We start from the raw sequence: 18,467 nt of genomic DNA, 5'->3' as shown, positions 1-18,467 counted from the left end.
ATTGTTATGTATAATTAGGTCATATTTTGGCCAGATTGTAATATCTGTCTAATTCCACTCTTCTAACACTTCTGATTTATTTTGCATTTTGCCTATACAACCTCAGAATATGACTAAGGCAGTTATGCTGTGGGGCTAACGATGATTAAAATTCAAATGTACTGTTGAATAAAGGCTGTATGAAATAAACCACCCAGTTTAGTGTAAATCATTTCCAGTGCATCAACAATCTGAGTGAAATCATCACTTTCATCTTTCAATTTGTTTTGGGACAATTCTGCATCAAATCTATTTTTATTTTATATATATATATGTGTGTGTGTGTGTATATATGTATACTCTATTTAAGTCTCTAACCAGCACTTCATAAATAAGCTGCTTTTGTTAAAGAAGCATTTTACTGAGGCCAGGACTGAGGAGGGGACTGGAATAATGGGACAGTTACAGAAGACCTGGACACGTGTTGCCTTCATTTGGACTTTAACCTTTTCACTTGGATGGCTCAATCTCCCCACCCAGACTTGGGAGGGAAGTGTCCAGAAAGCCGGCTCCAGGAAGTAGAAACCCGCCATCTCCCCGGCCGAGTTCTGCTGACCTGAACAGGTTCATGGTGCTTTCTGCTTCGTGGAGGAAGAATCCACCCGCTGCGCTCCGGTGGACACCATTTACAACAGATCAGAGGTTGACATTACTGATTTTACAGCCTGCATAAGGAAACCTGGATGTGTTTTACCTCCACTGAAGTCGAGCCCTAGCGGACGATGAGGTGAGTATAAACTTTTTAAACATCAACATCTTTCCTTGAATCTGCTGATGTTTCTTCAGTAAACAGCGTTTCCCCTGCTCATTGCAGCCCAGCGTCTACATGGAACAGGAGACACTTGATTATTTATGCCTCTAAATCCATATTTAATGAAGTTTCCAGTTCTGGTGATGTGTGGAGTTTCACTACTCATCTTCTCTGCTGCTTTTACAAACCTCAGTAAGACGACAAGATCCTGGTTTTTATTTACCGGTTTCTGACAGCTCCACAGGGACCCAGCAACGCTTGGTTTCTACATATTTAGACCTTCTTATTTACCCTCGTGGCTCTACTGAAGGACCTGCTGTGGCAGAAATGCAAGATGAGACTAAGTTAGGCCACAAACACAAAAACAACCATCTGGAAATGAACAAAGGAAACCAGGTAGGACACCGAGTGCTGATTCAAGAACTTTAGTTGTCATCCCACATATGTTTACCCATGAAGTGGTACGAGATTCTGTACCGAGGTCCAGCTGGCATGTACGACAGCAGGAATAAGTCAAATCAGAATAAACAAAAGAAGAATGACATAAATATGTAAATAGGAACAACTAATCTAAATACAGCATAAAGACATACAAGTTCTTTGCACATGTTAAATTGCACATATTTATTGCACACAGCAGGGCGCGGGGGGGGGGACCCAGCACAGTTCTCCAGTCTGACCCTGATGCTTCAAACCAGTCAAATAACAGCATAATAACCTGTAAACAAGGAAAACTCCACATCTTTCTCTTTGTTTTACTACAAAGAAAAACAAGGTCATTATCAAGATTTTAGATTTGATGAACATAGAAAAACCTAAAAAAGAACATCCTGGAATTCCTGAAAGAACCAAACCGAAGGACAGGAGGTTACGAAGCCACAGGTTCTCTTAGCCAGGCCAGCTACACTCCACATTTCCCCAGTGCTGGCAGCATATCCACCCGCCCTCCCCCCCCTCCCATGGGTTAGGAACCAGAGCAGGAACCAAACGTGTGGTTTTTAGCCGCTATGACCATAGTTATGGAACATCTTGAACACCAGAGGGCAGCAGAGAGTCAGCCTGGCCTTTATTTCATTTTATTGATTTATTTTCTGTCTCAAGTCATTTATGTTTTTCTTTTTTTTTATTCTCCATCTTTTATTCTACTTATATATTTAGCAATAAACACTATATAAATACAAACCCATTTACCATCCACTACAGTCGTCTCCTCACTTAGAGCTGCTTACTCCTCCTGAACATCCCAGCACCAGTGTGCAGGTGAAGGATTTAGCTGGATCTCATTCCTGAGCTTCCCTGGCATCAGCTGACCGTCCTCCCCTCAGTTAAAGACTACATCCATTATTCATCGAAGCAGCCTGTGGCCTCGCCTGCTGCAGCATGTCGGACCTGTTACATCACTGCCTGGAGCTGCTACGGGGACCACCTGGTCCAGGTCCTCAGCAGCTGTCCCTTAGCCTGCACAGCCTGTGGCTTCTCCACCTCCTGCCTCATCAGCACGACTTGCACCTGCATCCATGTCACAGCCTGTGGCCTCAGGATCAGGCCAGCTACACCCAACCAGCTCCCATGTAGCCCTCACATCCAGCTCACTCCTTCAACCTGCCTGACCTCCAGGGACAGCAGCAACATCAGTCAGCATCCCCAAAACAAAGTCACCTGTGTTCAGCTCAGGGAGAGAAAGTGAGTTCTTCATGCTTCTTTATGGGCCTAGACAGTGTGTTTGGACCTGACCAGCATCTAACAGAGGACTACAAATCCTTCTAGAGGCTTCCCTCCCCACATCAGATAGCTGAGAGCTTTATCAGTAGTGCAACTCCAAACACAAGTGCCATGCAAGCCTTCACAGCAGACAGCTGGCACAGGGAGAACTCAAGGCCATTCTGAATCCTCCAGCCCTGAAAACTGGTGATTTTCAAGGATTTGAGGACTTTGCAGCATCAGTCTGGATGGATGTTAAAGCCGCAGACGCCCTTCATCATGATGATACCTGACTCACCAAACTACCTGCTAACGGGGTTTCCAGAGAAACAGCACCAGTACACGGATGGATGGATGGATGGATGGATGGACGGACGGACGGACGGACGGACGGACGGACGGACGGACGGACGGACGGACGGACGGATAGATAGATAGATAATAACACAACACTCCACAGAACCTGTTGCTGTTGTATTTCTTTAATTTGTTCTTTTCATTTTTCCTCAGTGCTTCTCAGAGCGGTCCATGATTTGAGTCCAAACTGGAGGCACTTAAGTGCCACTTCACCTGGGATCTGAATGCTAGCAGGTCCAAAACTCCTCCGTGTTCGGGACCAGCTGGAGGACATCTGCTCCGTGGAGGGGTACAGCTGGTTGGGCCACATCCTACAACCTGCAGGGGTTCCTTCATCCAGCAGCTGGGCTTCGCGGAAGAGGCCCTGCGGTTCTTCTGCAGGGCCACGAGGCCTTCCGCCAGATGAGGAACACAGTCTCAGACCAGGGTCCCTGGTTGGTGGTGAACTACGGTAATTGGCTTGGATGCACCATCTCCTGGGAGAACAAACACAGAGCCAATCTTTCCTGTTGGAAGTCTCCGGCCTGATGGAGGAGTACCCATCCCAATGACAGGGTGAGCCCCCATCCAGAGATCTACGCAGAGAAGGCCTGGACCCTGATGAAGTTTGACAAGAAGCTGAAGGCTTCAGATTACTTCCAGAGAGCCATCCGGATGCAGCCGGACATGGTGGAGTGGCAGACCAGCCGTGCGTTAGCTTCAGCGAGCGCCTCTAACCCCCACATGAAAACCCTGGGGACCGACGTCCTGGAGAAAATGAAAATCGCCAAAGAACATGATCCGGAGAACTTGTACCTGGCTGCTCTTTACCTGGAGGCACGTGCTGCAAAAGGAGAAGAAGTGGAAGAAGAAGCTCGAGCGTTAGCAAGAAGGGTTTTAAGAAAACCGGTCAGCAGCTACAGCGGCATCAACCCTTTACTCAGGCTCTACAGAAGGTTTATTTCTATAGATGAAGCTATTGATCTAGCAGAAGAGGCCCTGGAGAGGCATCCAGATGCCCGGTACATAAAGAGGTGCGCCGCCACCTGCTACAGGAGGAGGGTTCTCAACCAGAGCGGCAACCATGAGCAAAGCATGCTGGACAGAGCCATCAGCCTCTGCAGGGACGTCATCGCTCTTTATCCTCACTCTTCTCTGGAAACACAAATCCACCTGGCAGGGTTGTACGCAAAGTGTAAGCAAGCTGAAGCTGAGCGGATGTTCAAAGACCTGCTGACTCAAGATCTGGATCCTGAAGGAGCTCAGATGCTGTACAACTGCTACGCTAAGTACTTACACTCCACCCGGAAAGAGATGGACCAGTCCATAGACAACCACATGATGGCGGCAGCGATTCCGCAGCCATCCTCCTACCGTCAGGACAGCATCCTCATCCTGAGGAAGATTGTGGAAAAAGGCAGAAACCGGAGGTGCAGAGAAATGGAGGAGTTTCTGGCTCAGCTGGAGCCCTGAGACAGCGTAAACTGGTTTTCACAAACAACTGCTGCACAGCCATCAAACCTGATGTTATTTACTGTGTCTCAGTCCATAAACTCATTTGTATTTGTTTCCATTTTATTTATTTAGTGTGTGAAGGTTTTTATAGCGTGCAGCCAGTGTCAAAAATTCCATCAGGATTAATAAAGTTTGTCTTAAATCTGGCTGAGTCTGTTGTCCATCACATTTCTGATAGAATGGAGATGATATGTATAAATAGCCTCACTGAAAACGAGAAGTAAAAACAAGATGGCAGCATGAACGTGAGCGGGTCTCAGGTCATCGTGACTTCTTTTAACTGGAAGGTGTTCCTTAGTGGAAGAAATTTTTCCATGTTCATTCTATTTTAACAGAATAAGTCCCATTTTAAATAAAAGGCAGTATGTTCAGGACTTGCTCTGCTCGACAGGCCTCAACGCTGCTCATTTTATCCTCAGATGGACGTAACGTGCAGCAGCAACCAGGAACAGCTGTTTTTATTTTCCTCCATCATCACAACTACCCGCAGGAAAATGTGGGAAATGAAACGTCAGCACACGGCCGTGGAGTCCAGTCCGTTTATTACATGAATTACATCCAGAAACCATAAGAAACAGAATAAAACACACAAACATTTCACACGTTTTCCCTACAATTTAAAAAGTTAAAAACTATGAAGAGAATTAAAACAAACTATTCGTCCATTTTTACCATTTAACTATTAAAAACATTAAAATGAAGATCATCCACAACAAATAACAGGAAACAAGAGGAAGGTAACACGTCCGTAACACACCAACTGAACCCTGCTGGTCCTGAAAAATCCACTTTTTTATATTAAAATTGTTTAGTTATCAGTTCACACTGAAAACTTCCTGAATTTTATATAACGAACTGCAGCATCTTTGGATAGAAACGTTTCATTTAACGGAAATTAAAACACAGAGATTCAGACTTTTAATTAGATTCTAAATTAATTCAAGCATTACCACTATTATTATTCAGTCTTTTTCCCACGTAGCCGACCGTCCACGCAGCCGACCGTCCACCTAGCTAATGGGTTACATAGCTAACCGTTTACATTGCTAAGCATCTAAAATTTACGTAGCCGACCTAAAAGCCCACATCCTACTTCCTTTATGTCACACAGAGATCATGTCATTTCAAGGAAAACAGGTCGTCCGGACATCCAAGGATCTAAATATTAGTAAAGATCAATAAAGTTTTTTTTAATTTTGTATCAAAGTGTATCCATATAGAACTTCAGATCAGTGGTTCCCAACCTTTTTCCTCTGGGACCCCCTTCATGCTAACACGCTGTGGACCCCCTGCTCCACCCTGTGCTGGAACCCTTCTGGTTTTAGGCTTTCAGAGATTCTCACCATAAATAATGTGTTCTAGCCAAAGTTACATGAACAACATACAGCCTTACTTTTATTCATTAAAATAGGGACAATTTGTGCACATTAATCACATTGGCTCTAATGTTCAAAAACTCAGGGACCCCGTGTACTCTTTGGGGGACCCCTTGGGGGGTCCCAGACCCCAGGTTGGGAACCCCTGCTTTAGCTAATCAGTTTTGCAGCATTGTTTTGGATAAATAATAAAAAGGAGCATCCTCATCATAAGCTGATAAAGGTGTGCGTCCTCATGTGGACGGTCAGACCCCGTTTGTAGGTGAAGCTCTTCCAGCAGAAGTGGCAGGTGTAGGGCTTCTCCCCGGTGTGGGTCCTCTCGTGGTCCGTCAGGGTGCCGCTGTGTCGGAAACTTTTCCCGCACGTCTTGCAGAAGTACGGCTTCTCGCCTGTGTGAATCCTCATGTGGAGTCTCAGAATGTCTCTGCGGGTGAAACCTCTCCCGCAGATCTTGCAGTACAACAAGCCCACCCCGGTGTGGATCTTCGAATGGACCTTCAGCGTGGACAGAGAACTGAACCTCTTCCCACAAACGTTGCAGATCAACGGCTTCTCGCTGGCATGAGACAGAAAATGTTCGTTCAGGTTGGAATTAAACCTAAAAACGTCTCCAAAAATCTCACATTTGGGAAATGTTTCGCTCGGATTGGAGACACACTGAACGTCTGGAGAGCCGTGGAAGTTGCCGGCGGGACTTCCCTCCCCATCAGCTCTTCTCTTCTCCTTCACCTCTGAAATTTCAATCAAATCAGGACTTTCACACTCGCTTCTTTTCTGGTTCTGGTTCTGGTTCTCTCCACCAGAGCTGAGGAGGAGGAGCAGGTCGCCGTCCGGTTCCGTCCCGCTGTCACCAGGTTCCTCACCAGGAGTCACCATGACGATATCAGCCTCCTGCTTCGGTACAAACAGCTCCTCCCTCTGACCGATGCACATCTCCTCCGGTTCCTCTTTAACCTGCGGAGGTTCTGGTTCCTTCTGGTTCAGACTGGATTTGTCCTGGTCTAGACTGGATTTCCGGATCTGGACCGGACTGGATTCCTCCTTCTGGTTGGAGCTCTGCTCATCAGCTGCATCGTCCTCATCCTCCACACAGATGTAATGAGCTGGGAGTTCTGGAAGAGCGGACAAACAGGAAAGCGGTTACAGACGGACAGTTCGTGGACGGAGACGCAGACGTTGCTTCGGCTGTTTGCAGACAGACATTAATGTTGGTGGAAACCAAAGTATTCGTGTTCAGAGCAAATATTCACTTAGAACTCTGGTTCTGGATTTATATTCATGTTTGAACATGTGTCTGTAAATCTGCTGCCTCCTGCTACAAATATTATATTAAGTTTTGTATTTCTGTGGCAGGATGGCGAAATATTGAAAAACGGCTTCTCCGCTATTCTGTAGAAATCGGGCTTTTTAGTGGCAACGAGGGGCCAAAAATGGCTTTAAAAACATGGAAAAATACATAATCACGGTCGTCATCCTGTACATAAAAAAACGCATTCAGAGAACCGTGAACCTTAAAGCCAATAAACCCACAGAAAACAAAAACTATTTCATTCACAAAAACACCCGTTTATCATCCACCTGAATAAATCAAATGCATCCAACAGCTTCTTGTCAACGTCTTCACAATAACCCATTAATTCAGTCAGGTGTGTTGGATCAGGGAAACAATGAAAACCTGCAGGATACGGCCCTCGAGGACCAGAGTTTGACCCTCCTGCTCTAGAACAAGGAAAATGGGAACAGGGAGGAATGTGAAGGAGACAGAAGCGACACACAAGCAGCAAAAGGAGCAGAAAAACTCACAAATCACATCGTGAACTGGGAAGGAGCCCCGGCCATCCACTGGAGAAGCAACATTGCTGGGATTGCTGCTGATGGCCCGGGTCTCTGGGCCGCCCTAGTCTGTGTCTAGCCTCCGTAGAGGCGTGGTCACATGTGCAGGATCACTCCTCATTCCTCATCCTCCGCATGCTGACACAGTCACTGAAGCCCGGTTCGGTTCAAGTCGGACCGCCGCTGGGCATGCAGGTTTAGACCAGGTGGCTAGCGTAGCATCATGCTAGCGTAGCATCATGCTAGCGTAGCGTCATACTAGCGCGACAACAGCAAACGGCTCACTTCAAACAACCCTGGAGTCTAATCAGCAGCTCGTTTCTGTTCTGCTTGGCTGTTGGTTGTTAGTACGGACGATACATGCCGCAGGGACGCCCAGACCTTACTGGTGTTAGCAGGCGTCCTGATTTCTACATCCAACGGTGTTTGTTTCACGCTTGCTGTCATGGGCAGTGACATTTTTCTATCTGCCAATCAATCGGTAGAAGCCAGTAGCTCCACCTTAACTGTACCGTAGAATTTTCCTATGGACTACAACTGAAGGGGGTCCATAAACGGTGCGGTATGGTTCGGTCGTATGGGCCCCTTTTATAATGGAAACATACAAAAAACACACCGACCCGCTCAGTGGAAACCGGGCTGGAGTCGTCCAGTGGGTTTACACACTCACAGATGCTTTGGTTCAGGTGTGTGTGTTTTTGGTTCTTTGGTTGTTGTTGTGATACATGTTGTTGTTGTTGTCTTGGTTATTTTTTTAGGAACTCCTGATGATTGTCTGCTTAGTTTACCTGTAAAAGCTGTAGGAAATTCTCTGTTTCTGTACGGGTGTAGCAGCGGCTGTCTGCTGTTAGGTTGGAAGAAAAAGAAAAGCAACAACTACCGCAGCTGGAAACCAGGAAGTGAGCCCCAAGGACAAAACCAGATAAAACAGCTGGTAAACAGCTGATTAGACACGTCACAGTAACATCACGTGACCCTTCTGAGGAAGACTACAGATGTAGTCAAAACATGTGAAGGTCACGGGAACCGTTTTCTTCATCTGTCTGACAGAAAAGAAAAAGAGTAGACATGAACCTGATCTGCTGCTTTTCTGTGCCTTCATTCCACCTTAAAACGTAGAGCAGTGGGTGGAAGGTACAGGATGATCTATAACCTGTACAATATGACTCAGTTAAATCATGTAAAAATCATGTGCAGCCAACATTTCAGTGGGAAAACAGGCCTTAATCACTTCCTGGCAAGCAAAAGCTGCGATTCTGAGGCCCAACTCCATCTTAAACGGGGACGGGACTGCATGTAAGGGACGAGTTAAATGCAGATAAAACCAAATTATTCAGCCAATAACCATCCAAGGCAATCTGACAGAGCTGTTCTCCAGATTTAAGGACCTGCAGCTCCATCGTGAGCGTTCTTTCCAGGTTTCGTGTCACTAATTCTTTTGTCGTTACCTTGTCCTGGTCTGAATGATGGTCTGGCTGCTGTGTTGTACCAAACAAATTTGGAGGCGAAGAGAAGTAAAAAAGAAAGTAGAAAAAGGAAGAGGAGACAAAGATCCAGCAGATAGAAGCAACAAGCTACAACCCAACCTAATACCAGACAAGCAGCTGCTACACCTGCACAGAAAAACAGAGAATTCCCTACTACAGGCAGACAATCATCAGGAGTTCCTACAAATAACCAAGACAGCAACAACAACCAAAGAACCAGAAACACACACGCCTGAACCAAAGCATCTCTGAGTGTATAAACACACTGGACACCTCAGTGCTGAGTCAGCATGCAGAGGATGAGGAAGAGGAGGATCAGAGATGAGGCCACGCCTCCACGGAGGCTAGAGGCAGACTAGGGCGGCCCAGAGACCCGGGCCATCAGCATCAATCCTGCAGCACCAACCCAAGCCCCCCCACCATGAACCACCCCGGACCCACCCAGAGGGGGCAGAGGACGGCCCCAGCCAGAGCCCCCCACGGTCACGGGGCACCAAGGGACCCAAGAGAACAGAGGCTGGAGATGCCGGAAATCATTTCATTCCAGGTTTTTCTTTCCTTCTTACATACATACTTTCCAGAATCTTCTGGGTTGTGTCTGTTTTTAACTGTTGTTTAAAACCTGCAGATCTGATCGATTTTAGGTTGTTATAATAAACTTTACAACTATATTTTCTCTGCTAGGCCAGATCACCCTGCAAGAGATCTTGGTTTCAGTTGGATTTTAATCTGAATAATGTGAGCCCTCTGTAATAAACTGTAGCCATTTAAAAGGTAAATTTGTAGTTTTATTGACAATAACAGGCCCATAAACGACCAATATGGCGGACGGCTCTACGTTCCGCTTTACGGGTCGATGCGTCATCACGTATTCATGTTACCGGTGCAGGTGGGAACTAAACCGTGTTGCACCTTTTAAAGGAGTTAAGGGGATTCCGGTTCATCCATACATACCTGCAGCGTGAAGGTGTTTCTGAGGTTTCCAGGTGACATCCAGCAGTCTGCCGCTGGACGATCGATCTCTTCTTCGTACTGGAACGATGGTGTTTTCAAACTCCTGTGAATATTTCTTCAGCAGCAGCAGTTAGTCGCGCGCTGATAAACTCTCTCAGATGCTGAACTGAAGACATTGTTGCTGAAACAGCACTCACACACTCCGCTCACACACCGAACACAACAAAGTTCTCTCTGTGAAGGATTTAGGCTCACTTCCGCCGGATGTTCTTCTTCTTCTGTTTCCGGCCAGCCTGCAGCTGCATTAGCGCCATCTTGTGGAGTAATCATCTGCGGCAAACATGTTAGTCCTGTCACTAGTTTACACCTCCACGCGCTGCCTGCCAAACAACCATGTCCCATCGCTCACAGAAACAGGACTTCTAAACACTTTCCCAAAGATGAAATGGGCAAAATAAGACAAAATATGTCGAATTTCCTGTTGCGCCACCAGTAAAAGAAGTTAATTCCACAAAGGATCAGCGACATAATCCTTCCGAGAAGAAGAGAAACTGCTTGTGTGATTCTGGAAAAGTTGAAAACTTCTCTGAACGCATCTCATTTGGACAAAAACATTATTCAGTGTGATTGTGGATGATAGCTTCCAACATTTGGTCCTTCATGTTTTGCTGATGCTGGGGAAGGTTTTCATTCATAAACATAAATACCTGAGGACCACAATTTCAACATTTCCACAAAGACTTCAATCACTTTAATTCATATTTAAAAAAAGTTATAAATTATCAAATGTTGTGAAAGAACTAAATACAAACTAAACAAAAAACCCAAGTGTCATTAATCCACTGTGGGTTTAGTTTTCTATTTTCTTTTTGGTTTATTTATTTTCTCTTGCTGACTTTAAATGTGGGATCAGTACTGCTGGTTGGTTGACTGTTTTTTTAATTGTTCAAATTGGCGAGGAAAAAATAATTTAATTTCAAACAGAATTGAATTTTTCTCACTGACAAATAAATACAAACTTTATTTAAAAACAAAAGATATAAAAATCCTGGAACCAAATATCAGGAATCAATAGACTACTCCACCATCAAGAATTCAGAAAAACAATTATTATTTCTTTAGATGGGGAAAAAAGGATTTGACCGATTAAATTGGAAATTTTTACTTAAACTTTACACAATTTGGATTCAAGATCATCATTTATGGAGTGGATAAAGATTTATATAGCCCTTCTAAGGCCTGTGTGAGAACAGCTGATCAAACTTCTCCAAGCTTCAGTCTGCAGAGCAGCGCCAGGCAGGGTTGTCCCCTTCCTTCTTCATCGTTCGCAGTTTTTATTAAACCTCTAGCAGCTGCTGTCAGGCAAAATAAAGATATTAAAGGCATCCAGGAAATGATATAGAGCAGGCATGTCAAACTGGTCCAGCAAAGGGCCGTGTGGCTGCAGGTTTTTGTTCCAGCCAGCCAAGAGCACACAGTTTGACCAATCAGCTGTCTGAAGACTGAGATCAGTTGATTGAATCAGTCAAATCTGGTGTGCTGCTGCTTGGTTGGAACCAAAACCTGCAGCCACACGGCCCTTTGCTGGACCAGTTTGACATATGTGATATAGAGCATAAGTCATACTGATGTATTACTTTTCCTACAGAAATTACTCATCAACTGGTCCAAGTCCACAGTTTTCTGTCATTTCCAGAATCTTCCCACCACCACATGACAGCCAGGTGGTATGAGATAGCTCAGTATAAACATCCCCCAGGCTGGCAGAGCTAAAACTAAACCACGTTCAGCTTTTAAAATCTATCGAGGACGATCTGACACGGTGGAACTCCCTACCCATCTCACTCATGGGGAGAGTTTGCCACAATTAAAATGATGGTTTTACCAGAAATAAATGACCTCTACTTCCGTGATACCGTGATTTAGGGGAGCTGTGTCCATCTCTGGGGGTCTGGCGTGGTCGGCGGTGACCGTTCCTGGCTATCTGGGACCAGTGCTCCGTGGCCGTGGGGCGCTCTGGCTGGAGCCTTCCTCTGCCCCCCTCTGTGTGGTGCCCCCCAGTGGGGGTCTCCTGCGGCCCCCTGAGATGGCCCTGAGCTTTATGGTGGCCCGGTCACATTTGATTCCCGTTTTTCACTAACCTGCTGCTGAGACGGTCACGGTGTCGGGTTGCGGGTTTAATCACCAACGTGTTCATGGTCCTCTTTGTGTTGCTGGTGTTTCTGTTGTGAATCATTTGTCACTTCTGTTTTCTTAAAGATGTTTGCACGTTTTTTCGTTGTTTGTTTCCTTCCAGGTGCAGCAGCCGGTTGTTTTTTTCTAAGACTGAACAGCTGATGTTGTTACGTTATATCTTTTTTTCTCATCTCTTCACTCTTTTTCTTTCAATCGATGTAAAATCAGCAACAGACAAACTGAAAAATAAAGAATAATGTTTAAATTCTCACGAGGAGCCTTCTGTCCACAACACAGCAGCCGGACCATCATTCTGCTGATGTGATGCTGGAAGAGGTAGAAAAAGAAAAGAACGAATAGAAAGCAGTGATCGTGCCAACGTGAAAGGCCAGAGGAAGACCAGGGGGTCGTTTTTCCTGACAGACACGTCCAGCCGATCATTTGCTGCCACCCAGAAACGTTGAACCTGTGGGTAACTTTTAAACTTTAATATCATTAAAAACAAAACTTTTAGCAGCACAAAAGTTTGTGATCATTTTTGTTAGATTAGAAGAATCTTCACTTGGGTTCGGAGCAGGCTGCAGGGGGCGTGGTGGTCCAGTGGATCATACATTCTGAGAGGATGGTTTGAACCCAAGGAGCCCATCTCAGAGTGGGCGTTCATGATTCTGTAGCAGGAAGAAAACGCCTTCAGGAGACCCCCAACTGGAGGAGGAGGCAGGAGGAGCAGGAGGCCAGCCACCATCCACCAGCACCAGAAAAACACATCAGGGATCATCCGTGTGATGCATTCAGGGTCCAGCAAGTTTGTCTCTTGATTTTCAGTGTTAGAAGTTAATACCCTGGTTTAGTCACGTTTAACTAACATTATGTAGACCAGGACTACTCTGCAGATGGAAAAAATAAAAAGTAAATGGCACTTGTACTTACATAGCGCTTTTCCACTCACACCACATCCACCCATACACACCCCAACAGGACACTTGAACATGTTACCAGGGAAAGCTTGAATTCGATCCACCGACCTTCTTGTTGAAGGATGACTGCTCTTCCTCCTGAGCTGAAACCGGCCCTGTGGATGAGTCTGCTACAGCGCTTTAAACGGCAACAGTTATGTTTTAAGTTGGTTCTAGTCCCTTAAAAATATTTAAAAAATAACACACCTGACTCAAATTAAATGGATCCTACAGCCTATGAAGTTAAATGACGTATTGAGTCAGGTGTGTTGGAGCAGGGATACATGGAAGCCTGCAGGACTTCGGCCCTCGTAGGACTACACCTTGTAGCCCTGCTGTAGACGTACAAAAAATAAAGAAAAGAAGTCAACATTTCTAGTTTCCACCCAAATATTACAATTTACGATACTGCAAATGTTGGTATCGATCTACTACCAAGTAAGTCCAGGGCAAGTATCGCCGATACCGATACTGATGCTTTTTGCGTGAAATTTCACATGTAATGATTTGGCCTTTAATTATTGATCAATAATTATTATCAATATCAAACCACAGTAAAAACATTGTCAGATAAATAATTTTTTATTAAATTAAAACTGGCAAGAACTGAATTTTTTAATTCAAGCTTTTTTGTAAATAAAAAATGTGACAAAATAATAAAATAACGGTTATTCTCTTTTATCACACAATAGTTTAAGAAAAATAAAGTCAAGAGCTAAGCTAACCCGCTATTCGTCATTTCTTAGCCCTCTGTAAGAAAAATATTATCTCATCACACTGGTATCGACTGATACCGATACTAGTCTTGGTATTGATAACATCAATAAATAGATCCGCCTAGCCCCATTGTCTGGTGCTTGGCTTCAAGTATCCAACGTACCCTGCAGAGTTCCTGTTTGCAGCATCTCATCTAACCAACGAAATTCCAAATAGCAGACGTGCTGTTCTTTTAGCCACGAGTTCTTCTGGGTCCACATTTTCCTCATTCTCTCGTTACGTCCACCATCACCACCGCTCACTCATGAGCTCTGTTGCTGCAGCTGTTAGCACTCTGCATGGAGCCGGTAGCATAAAACATGTAGCAGTTAGCATCTGCATGGAGCCGGTAGCATAAACATGTAGCAGTTAGCATCTGCATGGAGCCGGTAGCATAAACCATGTAGCAGTTAGCATCTACATGGAGCCGGGTAGCATAAACATGTAGCAGTTAGCATCTACATGGAGCCGGTAAGCTAAACATGTAGCGTTAGCATCTGCATGGAGCGGTAGCACAAAACATGTAGCAGTAGCATCTGCATGGAGCCGGTAGCATAACATGTAGCAGTTAGCATCTTACATGGAGCCGGTAGCATAAACATGTAGCAGTTAGCATCTGCATGGAGCCGGTAGCATAAACATGTAGCAGTTAGCATCTGCATGGAGCCGGTAGCAATAAACATGTAGCAGTTAGCATCTGCATGGAGCCGGTAGCATAAACATGTAGCAGTTAGCATCTGCATGGAGCTTCCAGGAAGAGTGTATTTGATCTGCCATGGACGCAGAACATGAAAATACAGCAGCGTTTGGAACATCACTTCCTTAAAATATGCAAACAGCAACGACAGTTTAGCACTTTTGCTGCTGTAACACGTAGCTCACACACGCTGATACCGCGATTGAAGGTTCATTTTCTATTATATTGTGCAGTTCTAGTGTGGAAGGTTCGGCTGGTGGTGCAACATTACAAATCTTTCATTTAAGATTAAAACATGACAAAATTCAATAAATTTATCATATTAATTCCAGAGTCACGTGATTAAAAGTCTTAATCACATGGAGGGAAATCTACTTCCAGCCTTCAGATTTTGAGCTCGGCGTTTCCCTCCATCTCTTCCAACACGAGTGTTTCTATTCTGTCGTAGATGAAAACTTTCTCCTCACGTTGGACTGAATCGCAGCCGCTCGTCCGTGTGGGTTCTCATGTGAGCGACCAGGCTTTCACCTCTTTTGTATCTCTTACCACACAGCCGACAGCAGTACGGCTTCTCGCCCGTGTGGCTTCGCATGTGTCCAGTCAAGTGATGACTTACAGAAAACTTCTTCCCGCAGACCTGGCAGGAGTACAGCTTCTCGCCCGTGTGAGTTCTGGTGTGAATCAACAAGCTGTAGCTTCTCTTGAAGCGTTTGCCACACGCTTGGCAGGGATACGGCTTCTCTCCGGTGTGGCTTCTCATGTGGATGGTCAAAGTGCCGTTCTGGGTGAAGCTCTTCCCACAGACCTGGCAGGAGTACAGCTTCTCACCTGTGTGAGTTCTCATGTGGACCAACAAGGTTTCGCTTCGCCTGAAACGCTTGTGGCACATCTGGCAGGGATACGGCTTCTCGTCCGTGTGACTCCTCATGTGGGCGGTTAGATGATTGGTCTGGTTGAAACTTTTACCGCATGTTTTGCACGAGTACGGTTTCTCACCTGTGTGGATTCTGTGATGCTTCTTCAGTCCAGATTTAAAACTAATAACTTTACTACAGATGTGGCATTTTGCAGACTTTCTACTGGAGTCAGGACCACAGGGACCCTGTGACATGGGACAGGTGTCTACGCCGTCGCCCTGGGTGTCAGCTTCCTGTGGCAGCTCGTTTCCGTTGGATGAAGCATCTTCATTGTTATCCTGGATCTCGTCTTCCGGAGAGTTCTGGAAGAGGAGCTGGTCTCTGCTTGGCTCTCCTTCACTGGGGTCACTTTCATCAAAGGTAACAGTCACCTTGAAGGCGTCGGACTCCTGTTTGACTACGAGATCCTCCTCCTGACTGCCGCAGGGTTCTTCTGGTTCCTCTTTAATCTGTGCTGGTCCTGGTTTCTCCTGGTCCAGACTGGAGCTCCTGTCCGGGTCAGCAAGAACCTCCTCCTCCTTAAAGTCATGTTCCTTTGGCAGGTCTGCAGAGACAGAAAGGTGTTACCGGAGTGATGAAAAGATGAACAGGATTAAATATCTCGCTGTCCAGGCCATTGCTAAGATTTTAACATGAAAGCATAAAAAAAGAAAAAATAACCTCAAACATCCCACCAGAAACCATCCGTTCAGTCTCTCTGGGATTAATGATCTGCATCCGTTTCTTTTAAGCTCGATCATGTTTTAACACCATTTTATCCACCCTTCTTCCTTTTTCCTTCCTGTTTTTGTCCTTAACGTTAAACAATGCTTCTTATTTTCTGCTGTTTCAGTGTCCTCGTGAAGCACTTTGAATCACAGTCGCTGAATCGTGCTACAAATAAAGTTGCCTTTCAGACACGAGCGTTCAATTTTGTCTTTTAGTGTTACTGTATTTGTGCACTATGGTTTTATAACACTTGACAAATTTAGGTTTTTACCAATAACCCACACAAAAGAAAGTGAAATAAAGCAAATCAACAGCCCGTCCATGTGTTACGTTGCGGTTTTAAGTCAACTTTATTTATAAGGAACATGTAAACCCAGATGTTTTACAGCATAAAACATATAGAACTTAGATTTAAACATGAAGACAGATGACAGCAGAAACAGCCAGAGGTAGAACGACACAACATAAAATCCCAAACAAAAGCAGGAGCTGTTCCGTAGTTGAGGAATGACAGCGACCGGTTTAGCGGCTCGGTTTCACCGGTTAGCGGCTCGGTTTCACCGGTTAGCGGCTCGGTTTCACCGGTTAGCGGCTCGGTTTCACCGGTTAGCGGCTCGGTTTCACCGGTTTCACCGGGGCCAGCGGCTCGGTTTCACCGGTTAGCGGCTCGGTTTCACCGGGCCAGCAGCTCGGTTTCACCAGTTAGCGGCTCGGTTTCACCGGGCTGGACTTTGTTACGCTTTTAAACAGGGAGATGTGAAACGACGAAGGCATGAATGACCGTCTGAAAATGATCAAAAGATAAAAAACTGGTATCCTTGGAAGGGTTGTAAGGTTAAAGCTAAATTAAAGAGTTAATGTGGGTCTCAAAGCTTTCATCCTTCTCAAAGACTCCATCCGTCCAGGACACCCCACACAAGCTGTCTCAGCAGGGCCCAGGAACACCATCAGAGACCCCATCACCCACCACGGGGCGGCTCCCTGCAGGTCCCTGCTCCAGGCCGTCGACTGCTCAACTTTGGAAAACCTTTATTATACACGTAGTCCCAGCGAGGACGCGCCGTCTCTTTCACAGGAAGGACCTTACACGCCGACGCTTTACTGTCCAACACCGACTTTTATTCCACATTTACACACATGTAAGACGTTTTTTCTTCCTGTACATACTTTCTTTTTCTGTTTTAATATCCTGTTATATTCATGTTTACTTTGTGTATTTTATACTCTTCATATTCTTTATACTGTCTACATTATATATATAGTTTGGTTTTTGTATTTAGTGTTTTGTTATATTTTATGTTGCTTCAGTCTGAGGTGAGAGAAAACACCGAAATGTACTAACTGATTGATATTCTATTCTATCCTTTTCTATTCTGATTCTATTTGAAGTTCATCCACCTGCTTCAGACCAAAGGTGGAATTTAACCAGTGGTTGTGATCCTGTATGTTTCTGTCCATTAACAAGCCTGTTGGTGTAGATTTTAACGAGCTGTGGGTCTCATCCCGGTAGGAGTGCTGGGTAGGACCCGGTGGGACCAGATCCTCTTCACACCTCTTTATGTTGCTTGGTGTTTGAACTCGGACCTAAATTCAGCTCTGTGTGAAAAGTTCTGCACAAATAAAGACCCCCATCTTCTTCCATCACGAAAAACCAGTTTTACTGTCTGATCTAATTTTTATTGTTGTGATCGTGTCTTATTTTACTATAAAAATCACCTCACAGTGTTTTTACCTGAAGGTTAAGTTTCTGTTAACTCGCACTGAACTGAGAAATAAATTCTTCCGAACATCCGGACAGAAATCTCCTCATGTTCGTGTTCTGGTACCTGCAGGCTTTCAGGTGTGTGTGAGGTTTCCAGGTGACATCCAGCAGCTGCGCTGACGATCGATCTCTTCTTCGTACTGGACGATGGTTTTTTCAAACTCTGTGAATATTTCTTCAGCAGCAGCAGTTAGTCGCGCGCTGATAAACTCTCTCAGATGCTGAAACTGAAGACATTGTTGCTGAAACACACTCACACACTCCGCTCACACACCTCCACACAGCGAAGCTAACGATGCTAGCGCTGCTGCTTCTTCTTCTGGTCGGCAGAACAAACTAACGTAGAGCTGCATTAACCGCCCCCTGCTGGTCTCACACACACCTGCACCGCCCTGATTCTCCTGCTGTGGAGCCAGTTCTGGTGCAGGCTCCACCCTCAGACCACCTCCACCAGAGTTTAGGACGGAAACTACTACTTTTCTAAATAAATTGTATCCCGGAAAT

General features: G+C 45.3%; 2 protein-coding genes and 1 pseudogene across 4 annotated transcripts; 1 reads left to right on the top strand and 2 right to left on the bottom strand.

Moving 5' to 3' along the window:
- Positions 1-1,117: 1,117 nt before the first annotated feature.
- Positions 1,118-4,357, top strand: LOC121653004 (annotated as a pseudogene).
- A 510-nt stretch (positions 4,358-4,867) lies between these two features.
- LOC121652949 (zinc finger protein 90 homolog) lies at positions 4,868-18,183 on the bottom strand. The gene is made up of 3 exons (XM_042006105.1): positions 18,079-18,183; positions 9,993-10,043; positions 4,868-6,830 (listed from the first exon to the last, which is right to left on the bottom strand). Exon 3 carries the CDS (start codon positions 6,649-6,651, stop codon positions 5,926-5,928), a length of 726 nt encoding a protein of 241 aa, XP_041862039.1. The 5' UTR covers positions 6,652-6,830; positions 9,993-10,043; positions 18,079-18,183; the 3' UTR covers positions 4,868-5,925.
- LOC121652945 (gastrula zinc finger protein XlCGF49.1-like) lies at positions 13,714-18,158 on the bottom strand. 3 transcript variants are annotated; one of them, XR_006012709.1, is made up of 3 exons: positions 18,028-18,158; positions 14,936-16,037; positions 13,714-14,174 (listed from the first exon to the last, which is right to left on the bottom strand). XR_006012709.1 is itself a non-coding variant. In XM_042006102.1 (3 exons), the coding sequence occupies exons 2-3, from the start codon at positions 15,685-15,687 to the stop codon at positions 14,139-14,141; spliced, it is 531 nt and encodes a 176-aa protein (XP_041862036.1). In that variant the 5' UTR covers positions 15,688-16,037; positions 18,028-18,158; the 3' UTR covers positions 13,715-14,138. The 3 variants fall into 3 exon arrangements, 2 of the variants coding, with proteins under 2 accessions (XP_041862036.1, XP_041862035.1); XM_042006102.1 differs by having other exon boundaries at positions 13,715-14,174; positions 15,193-16,037; XM_042006101.1 differs by lacking the exon at positions 13,714-14,174 and having other exon boundaries at positions 14,442-16,037.
- Positions 18,184-18,467: the final 284 nt, after the last annotated feature.

The sequence above is a fragment of the Melanotaenia boesemani genome, chromosome 14, assembly GCF_017639745.1.
Source record: "Melanotaenia boesemani isolate fMelBoe1 chromosome 14, fMelBoe1.pri, whole genome shotgun sequence".
Lineage (NCBI taxonomy): Eukaryota > Metazoa > Chordata > Actinopteri > Atheriniformes > Melanotaeniidae > Melanotaenia > Melanotaenia boesemani.
This window is presented reverse-complemented; position numbering and strand designations above follow the sequence as displayed.

Bases quoted from the DNA above. Each gene is read 5' to 3' on its own strand.
- LOC121652949 (XM_042006105.1), bottom strand. From the start codon at position 6,651: ATGTGCATCGGTCAGAGGGAGGAGCTGTTTGTACCGAAGCAGGAGGCT.
- LOC121652945 (XM_042006101.1), bottom strand. From the start codon at position 15,687: ATGTCACAGGGTCCCTGTGGTCCTGACTCCAGTAGAAAGTCTGCAAAA.